This window comes from Lotus japonicus, chromosome 4, assembly GCF_012489685.1.
Source record: "Lotus japonicus ecotype B-129 chromosome 4, LjGifu_v1.2".
NCBI lineage: Eukaryota > Viridiplantae > Streptophyta > Magnoliopsida > Fabales > Fabaceae > Lotus > Lotus japonicus.
The window spans coordinates 41,583,114-41,592,042 of record NC_080044.1 but is presented as its reverse complement, the minus strand read 5'-3'; the positions used below and the strand labels follow the sequence as shown (position 1 = coordinate 41,592,042).

Sequence of the window (8,929 nt, the reverse complement as noted above, 5' to 3'; positions counted from 1 at the left end):
CTGTGACCCTCCGCCTAGAGGCCTGCCAGGAGCCGCTCCTTGTCTGTGTCTCACTGTACCGGCGATCACTCCCCGCCCTCGTCAGCCCCGGGTGTCACAGGCCCAACATATAACATCCCGATCTGACGACTGGCCTCACGGTAACAACACGAGTCTTTTCAGTGCGCTTTGTCCTCACTCGCGCACTTCCCGGGAAAACTTCCCAGGAGGTCACCCATCACGATATTGCTCCAAGGCAAGCACACTTAAACATGGAGTTCTTATCAGTTGGGCTCCCGAAAAGAAGTTGCAACTTGTTGTCATGAGTAGTACCAATCAAATCTTTTATGCCCTCCTCAACTGTATAGTCCATCCCTACACAGTCTCGGAATACCTCTTGTTCGGGTGTGAGATCGGCTCATTCCTGTGACCCTCCGCCTAGAAGCCTGCCAGGAGCCGCTCCTTGTCCGTGCCTCACTGCACCGGCGATCATTCCCCGCCCTCGTCAGCCCTGGGTGTCACAGGCCCACCAGCTTCCGCTTGGTTCTTCCTCGAACCACACCGTACTGGGAGAGGTTGGCTTTGATACCACTTATAACATCCCGATCTGACGACTGGCCTCACGGTAACAACACGAGTCTTTTCAGTGCGCTTTGTCCTCACTCGCGCACTTCCCGGGAAAACTTCCTAGGAGGTCACCCATCACGATATTGCTCCAAGGCAAGCACACTTAACCATGGAGTTCTTATCAGTTGGGCTCCCGAAAAGAAGTTACAACTTGTTGTCATGAGTAGTACCAATCAAATCTTTTATGCCTTCCTCAACTGTATAGTCCATTCCTACACAGTCTCGGAATACCTCTTGTTCGGGTGTGAGATCGGCTCATTCCTGTGACCCTCCGCCTAGAAGCATGCCAGGAGCCGCTCCTTGTCCTTGCCTCACTGTACCGGCGATCATTCCCCGCCCTCGTCAGCTCGGGTGTCACTGGCCCACCAGCTTCCGCTTGGTTCGTCCTCGAACCACACCGTACTCGGAGAGGTTGGCTTTGATACCACTTATAACATCCCGATCTGACGACTGGCCTCACGGTAACAACACGAGTCTTTTCAGTGCACTTTGTCCTCTGTAACGCCCCGATTTCTCGTGCATCACGGAAAACCGGATATCCATTTTCACAAAGAATTTTCGTCGTTCAATTAATTATTCTTAATTAATGACAAACCATTCATTATTACGAAAACCTCGAATGTTAAACCTCCTTTGTACTCCAATTGATCGTAATAAATAAATCATGGGCGAAGAATGAAATGAAACGTGGGTTCTATTAGCAGAAGATAAACTGTTTGAACCGGAAATGAAATAAAATAGAAAAATGAGACACTCGCCCATGCGAGGCCAATTATTCAAAATTAAGGGTACTCAAATATCCCCAACCGTTACAAAACTGAGTTGATAAAAAGTAATAAAATATCTCGGCACGAAGCTCACACCGCCCCAAGGATACCCTCAACTCTCTTCTTGGCGTCCCTCCCTTCTGGATTGGCAGGGTCTCCATCAGAACCCTCAAGCCACCCATTCCGCTGCTCCTTGGCCGGCGCTTGAGGCTTGGACACTACTTCTTCAGATGGGTCGAGCTCCACAGAAGAGACCCTCGAACCATCATCCTGGGGAATCTGAAATCGTGGAGGTGCGTAGGGCATACGAATGGATCCTCCATGTACGCGCTGGACCTCCATCACCCCTCCATACACGTCATAACTCGTCAACTCCGCGCCGCCGACATAAATCCTCCGAATCCCGGACGTGTCGGCCATCCAGGCTCGGTCTTCCTCCTCATTGAGGAGTTTCAGCTCCAGAAGGTGGACTGACGACTGTGAAGTCAGCACCATTTACCCGCCCCCAAGTAAACACATAGCAAACAAGCAAGGGTCAGGTCTAAAAGGAAAACAACAAGAACATACAGTACAGTGGATATAAATGAACATCATCCGCTATCGAAATAATTCTCTTTCTCTTTAAAGTTTTAGATGTTAGTTAGTCACCTAACGATTCCTCACTTCGCACAACCCGCCAAACACTTCCATGGCCATCTTCGTGCTTCCGCAGAGGCACGGTAATCACGGTGACCACAGTCAACCAAACATGTGGAGCCGCAATGATCCACAAAAATCACGGTGACCGCAGTCAACCAAACACGTGGAGCCGCAATGATCCACAAAAATCACGGGTGACCGCAGTCGACCCAAAATCTCCCTCGCGTGCAAGCCCATCGTTCTCATGGACCATAGTCTACCCGACCTATGTCCGTAAATTAATTAATTTCACTTGCAAGCGAGTCACAACAATATTAGTTCTTTTTCTCTTTGTTCTTAAGGCTCTAAGTCAGTCACCCTAAGTCTTTAGCTTAACCGCACACATTAAATAGCACCATTCACGATAACAAGGGAATTACAGCTAGGTGAGCGACCCTTGTTACCAATAATCACAACTCATGCACCTTGAATCGTAGAAAGATCATCAAGTGATGTATCTTAAGACTTGTGCATCAAACGGTAGAAAAGAATTTACCGAACCCCCAAAAGTAGGGTTCGGCCGAACCTAAAGGAAGCCCTTAGGGTTTTCAAAAACATTTCTTTTCCTTCCCTTTGATCACATGTGTCCAAGTACAGCCCAAACAACACATTAGTCATACAAGATTTCAGCTTTCATCATCACACAAACATCAAGTTATGGCAAGTACTTCACTTAGCAAATTTTGCAAGCATGCATACAAATTTTCATGGCATCAAGACCTCAACAAGGATTTAAATCCACAATTTCATGCATCATAATTTACCATAAATTGTCCCAACGAGAACTCATACGATATGAACATGAAAACGGAAGAAAAAGTGGTCCAATACCCCTAAATTGGGTTCGGCCAAGCCAAGTTTTAGACCTTAGGGTTTTGCAAATTTTTTTCTTTCTTCCTTTTCATATTCACAAGCATAATATAGTCCCCAAACACCATCATATTCTCCCAGAAATTCCAGAACTCAAGTTTTCACATTGATCATGTTAGGAACACACATTCCATGAACCAAAATTAGCAAGTAAGCATGTGATCGTGTCATAGAAACATTGGACAGTAGAAACATGTCAAACAAGGCTTTGGAAGCATGAATTTCACTGCATAAAACGCAGAAACAAAAACACTCAGCCCTAACCTCATGAAATCGCATAGCAAGAATCACAATTTTTCAAGAAAGCTCATGTTATGACCTTATCCTACCCAAAAGATCCTAAGACCAGCCCTTACCTTGGGTTTTGGTCTGGAAAAAGAGGAGAATAATGAAGGTTGAAATAGCTTTCCTTGCTGTCCAAGTCTCCCTCTCTCCCAAACAGCTCTCTCTCTCGCGCACGGTCCTCTCTCTCTCGCGCACGGTCCGACGGTGGTGGCAAGGCTAGGAGCGGCGGCGGTTCAAGGGTGCAAAGGAAGGCTCTCTCACTCTTTTCTCTCCTGAGTTTTTCACGTAAGAGGTATCCAACTTCTGTTTTCAGAACAGAATGAGAAAAGAATTCTTTTCCCCCCCCTCCAAACCCTAAGCAGCTCGCGCCCCACCCTCCATCACTTGGGCTAGGGTTTTGTTTTTCCACAAGCCCGACCCAAGTCCAACCTTAACCCACCAGTCTAATTACCTAATCAGACCTGAAACTTACTAAAACCTAAGCCCTCAAAGGTAAATTCATAATTAAATACGGACTTAGAAGAAAAACAATGCAATAATTCTGCTGGCACTGTACAGCCGGAACTGCGTTCACTAAAACGGGGATATCTCGAGCTACAGATATCGGATCGACGCGAAACCACTTGGAGAATTTTCTAGACTTGAAGGGCTACAACTCTCATGAAGGAAGTTTTCCCAAATGAAGTCGTTAAGACCCTCTACAAATTCACACAAGTTGACAGTTCTAATCTGCCAGTTATCAAACATAGCCAAAAACTTCAATTTTATTCAAACTTCCATAAAATTTGTTCCAAGTTGAACTTAGGGCCTTACAATACCACCCCCCTTAAAATAGTTTCGCCCTCGAAACTTAAGGGTTTACAAATAAGTCGGGATGTGACTCCCGCATCTTATCCTCTAACTCCCAGGTCGCATCACCGGTTTCTTGGTTCCACACGACCTTCACTAAAGGTACCCCCTTGTTTCTTAAGCGCTTTATGCTTCGGTCGACGATCTTGATGGGTGGTACCTCCATTGTCAGATCATCTCTCAGCTGTATATCGTCTGGCGTAATCACATGCGAATCATCTGCCATGTACTTTCGCAACTGCGACACATGAAGAACGTCTTGGATGTTGGATAGAAACGGTGGTAGGGCGATCCTGTACGCCACCGGTCCAACTCGCTCCGTGATCTGGTACGGCCCAATAAACTTCGGAGTAAGCTTCTTGGACTTGATTGCCCTTCCGACACCTGTCATCGGGGTAACCCGCAAGAAGACATGGTCTCCGGCCTGAAATTCCAACTCCTTTCGTCGGTTGTCGGCGTAACTCTTTTGGCGACTCTGCGCGGTTCTCATCTTTTCCTGAATTCTCCTGACTTCCTCGGTGGTCTGTTGCACCAAATCCGGGCCAATCACCAAATTTTCTCCATCTTGATGCCAGCATAAGGGCGTACGACACCTCCGACCGTACAAAGCTTCGTAAGGTGCCATGCCGATGCTCGCATGGAAACTATTGTTGTAAGTGAATTCGATCAATGGCAGCATCTCATCCCAACTGCCCTTGTGATCCAACACACAGGCCCGTAGCAAATCTTCCAGCGACTGGATTGTCCTCTCTGTCTGCCCATAGGTTTGGGGATGATAGGCAGAGCTCAACCTCAACTTAGTTCCGAGGGCCTGCTGCAAGGCTCCCCAAAAGTGAGAGGTAAACTTCGGATCTCTGTCTGACACGATGCTGGTCGGTACACCATGTAGACGCACAACCTCAGCCACATAAATCTCCGCCAATTTCTCCACCTTGTACTTCAGGTTGATCGGGATAAAATGAGCGGTCTTTGTCAAACGATCAACAACAACCCAAATTGCATCGAACTTCCTCCGAGTTAAAGGTAACGCCGTCACGAAGTCCATAGAAATACTGTCCCACTTCCACTCTGGGACATCTAGTGGTTGCAGCTTCCCTGCGGGCTTCTGATGCTCTACCTTCGCCTTCTGACATGTCAGGCAAGTAGAAACATACTCAGCAACCTGCTTCTTCATCCCAGGCCACCAGAAGTGAAGTTTCAAGTCCTGATACATCTTGTTCATTCCGGGATGGATACTCAGTCTACTCTTGTGTCCTTCACCCAGGATCAATCTTCTCATCTCTGCATCGTCAGGCACACATATCCGTCCCTTGCATCGCAGAATATTGTCATTCCCAATAGAGAACTCTGGTGCCTTTCCCTGAGTCACACGGTCTCGCCACTCAGCTATCCCTTCATCAGTCTCTTGTCTAGACTTGATCTCTTCCAAAAGTCCACTTGACACCGTCACCATTCCGAAACTCAGCCTTCCTGGTGCGAGCTTAACGTCCAAGCTCAGATCTCGGAAAGCCTCCAACAGTTCTAACTCCTTGACCATCATTGAGGACACATGTATAGCCTTCCGGCTGAGAGCGTCGGCTACGACATTGCTTTTCCCCGGGTTGTACTGTAGAGTGAACTCATAGTCCTGAAGGAATTCCATCCACCTCCGCTGCCTCATGTTCAGATCCTTCTGATCAAATAAGTACTTTAAACTCTTATGATCGCTATAGATCGTGAACGTACTGCCATAGAGATAGTGTCTCCAAATCTTGAGAGCATAAACTATGGCAGCCAACTCCAAGTCATGTGTAGGGTAGTTCTTCTCATGAGTCTTCAATTGCCTTGAAGCATAAGCAATTGCTTTCTTATCTTGCATCATTACACACCCCAAACCATTGTGCGACGCATCACAATACACGTCATAAGGTTCTCCTTCCTTAGGTAAAGCTAGTATGGGTGCGGTGGTCAGCCGCTTCTTCAACTCCTGGAAACTAGCCTCACACTTCTCCGTGCACGCAAACGGTTGATTCTTCTTTGTCAACTGGGTCAATGGCGAAGTCAACTTTGCGTAATCTTTGACGAATCGCCTATAGTAGCCTGCAAGCCCAACAAAGCTTCTGATGTCGCTTGCTGTCTTTGGTTGCTCCCATGACAGTTTTGTCTCGATCTTGCTAGGGTCAACAGCCACACCCTGACTTGATATGACATGACCTAGGAACTTCACCTCTTCCATCCAGAATTCACACTTCGAGCCGTTAGCATATAGCTCCTTCTCCCGCAATACTCCTAGCACTTGACGCAAATGCTCTTCGTGTTCTCCCTTACTCTTCGAGTAAATCAAAATATCATCAATGAACACGACCACGAACTTGTCCAGGAATGGCCTGAACACTCTGTTCATGTAGTCCATAAACACTGCGGGTGCATTAGTAACCCCAAACGGCATCACAAGATATTCATAATGCCCGTATCGGGTCCTGAATGCGGTCTTTTGGATGTCCGATTCCTTGACTCGGATCTGATGGTATCCTGACTTAAGATCTACCTTCGAGAAGATCACCGCTCCTCTAAGTTGATCCATCAAGTCGTCTATCCGAGGCATTGGATAACGGTTCTTCACTGTCACCTTATTCAGCTGCCGGTAATCCACACACAATCTAGACTTCCCATCCTTCTTCTTTACCAATAGCACAGGTGCACCCCATGGCGATACGCTAGGTCGAATGAATCCCTTTGAGGAGAGATCATCCAACTGCTTTGCCAACTCTACCAACTCCGATGGGGCCATACGATAAGGTGCCATCGATATTGGTCCAGTACCGGGCACAATGTCAATAGAGAACTCCGTCTCTCTGACTGGTGGCAAACCGGGTACATCTTCGGGAAACACATCGACATACTCCTGTACCACCAAGATATTGCGCACATCACCATCATGTTTCGCTTCGGCAACGATAGAGTTCACATACGCCGGTGAACCCTTCCCCAAGTTGTACGAGTTTAAGTAATCCGTAACACCGGGATCTGGGAATACTACCGCCTTGTTAGCACAATCTAAGAGCACGTGATATTGCGCTAACCAATCCATTCCCAAGATCACATCCAGTTCTTTGAGCCCTAAACAGACGAGGTTCGCAAAGAACTTCCGATCCTCGTAAACCAACGGACATTGCAAGCATGTCGTGCGTGTAACTAGTCGATCGGCGGCAGGGGTTGTCACCACTAGATCGAAGGGTAGGTCAGCAGTCAGTAACCCTAACCTCTTCACACAGTCCTCAGCAATGAATGAGTGCGTGGCACCCGAATCAAATAAAACCATTAGTGATGTCCCAGCAATAAGACACGTACCCTGGATAAGGTCATCAGTAACAGCGGCCTGTTCGCCAGAAATAGCAAAGACACGACCTGGAGCAGATGGTCGTCTCCCTCTGGCGGTATTCAGCACTGGCTCAGCTTTAGCAGCACTCGGGCAATTTCTCTCCACATGTCCTGGTTTTCGGCATCTCCAGCATACAATCTCCTTGCCACATTCATTAGCATAGTGTCCTTTCTCATTGCACTTGTAGCAGGTCACATCTTCCTTTGAAACAAGGGCTGCTCCCCTCACAACATTTGGCACTTGGGCAGCTGGGCGCTGGTAAGGCTTTCTCATTGGCGCCTTGCCCTTATCGAACTTCCCCACTGGTCTCTGTCCATTGAATCTTCCCGGTTGATTCTGTCCCGGGCGTACTGATCCTCCGTTCCCTGGGCGGCCTCTCTGCCTGTTTTCCATAGCCTCGACTTCACGGGCCTTCTCCACTAGCTGTTGGTAGACCCTGATTCCCAAAGGCCTCACAGCCTTCTCAATCTCATTCCTCAACCCTCGCATGAACCTGTTGCATAGGTAAGCCTCATCTACCTGGTTCTGGAAGAATCGAAAGTGTTTGGATAGGGCTTCCAAACGTGCAGCATACTCTCCCACAGAGGTAGGTCCTTGCCTCAAGCTGAGGAACCTGTTCTCCATTTCTTCCCTTGCTGTTTCCGGGAAGTACTTATCCATGAACGCCTTTCTGAAAGACTCCCAAGTGATGACCTCATGGTTGGCCATCATCAGCTGTCTGGCACTACGCCACCAATACTCAGCATCACCCTGACCAAGTGGCCAAGTTGACCTTCTCGGCATCCGGGGTATGGAGTGCCTCAAAGATCTTCTCCATCTCCTGAACCCATAGATCAGCCTTTTCGGGTTCAGCTTCTCCTTGGAACTTGGGCGGTGCGTGCCGGTTGAAGTCTGTTCTCATGCGAATATGATCTTGAGCCAATTCCCTCTCGGCTCGCTGAGCTCTTCGAGCTTCCTCCTCTGCTCTCCTATTATTCTCTTCTGCCTCTCGCTGAGCCTGGGCTGCAGTCTGGGCAGTAGTAACGGCGACTTGCTGGGCGACGACCTGCGCCAGCTGGGCCATAGCCTGGGCCAACTGAGCGTTAGTGGGGTCCTGTCTTGGAGGCATCCTGCTTGAAATAGAACCACAAGCTAACGTCAGTGCCCACAATCTCAATTAACTTTCAACAGTAAAATTAAGCTACCTTACCCCAAGTACCACGGCAATGGTACTAACTTCAGACAATCTCAATCAAACAACCATCTTAGCATACAAGTCTACCCAACCTCACCGCGGAACTTCTTTATCAAAACAAAAACATCAACGAGTTCGGAAACTCGTAATCCCAAAACCCTTAGTGCGCTGGTTTCTCAACCGGAGCTCTGATACCACAATGTAACGCCCCGATTTCTCGTGCGTCACGGAAAACCGGATATCCATTTTCACAAAGAATTTTCGTCGTTCAATTAATTATTCTTAACTAATGACAAACCATTCATTATTACGAAAACCTCGAATGTTAAACCTCCTTTG

At 47.8% G+C, this 8,929-nt stretch overlaps 1 protein-coding gene across 1 annotated transcript; it reads right to left on the bottom strand.

Moving 5' to 3' along the window:
* Positions 1 to 1,463: 1,463 nt before the first annotated feature.
* LOC130712761 (uncharacterized) lies at positions 1,464 to 8,124 on the bottom strand. The gene is made up of 2 exons (XM_057562579.1): positions 6,721 to 8,124; positions 1,464 to 1,850 (listed from the first exon to the last, which is right to left on the bottom strand). The coding sequence occupies exons 1-2, from the start codon at positions 8,122 to 8,124 to the stop codon at positions 1,464 to 1,466; spliced, it is 1,791 nt and encodes a 596-aa protein (XP_057418562.1).
* Between the last annotated feature and the right edge of the window lie 805 nt (positions 8,125 to 8,929).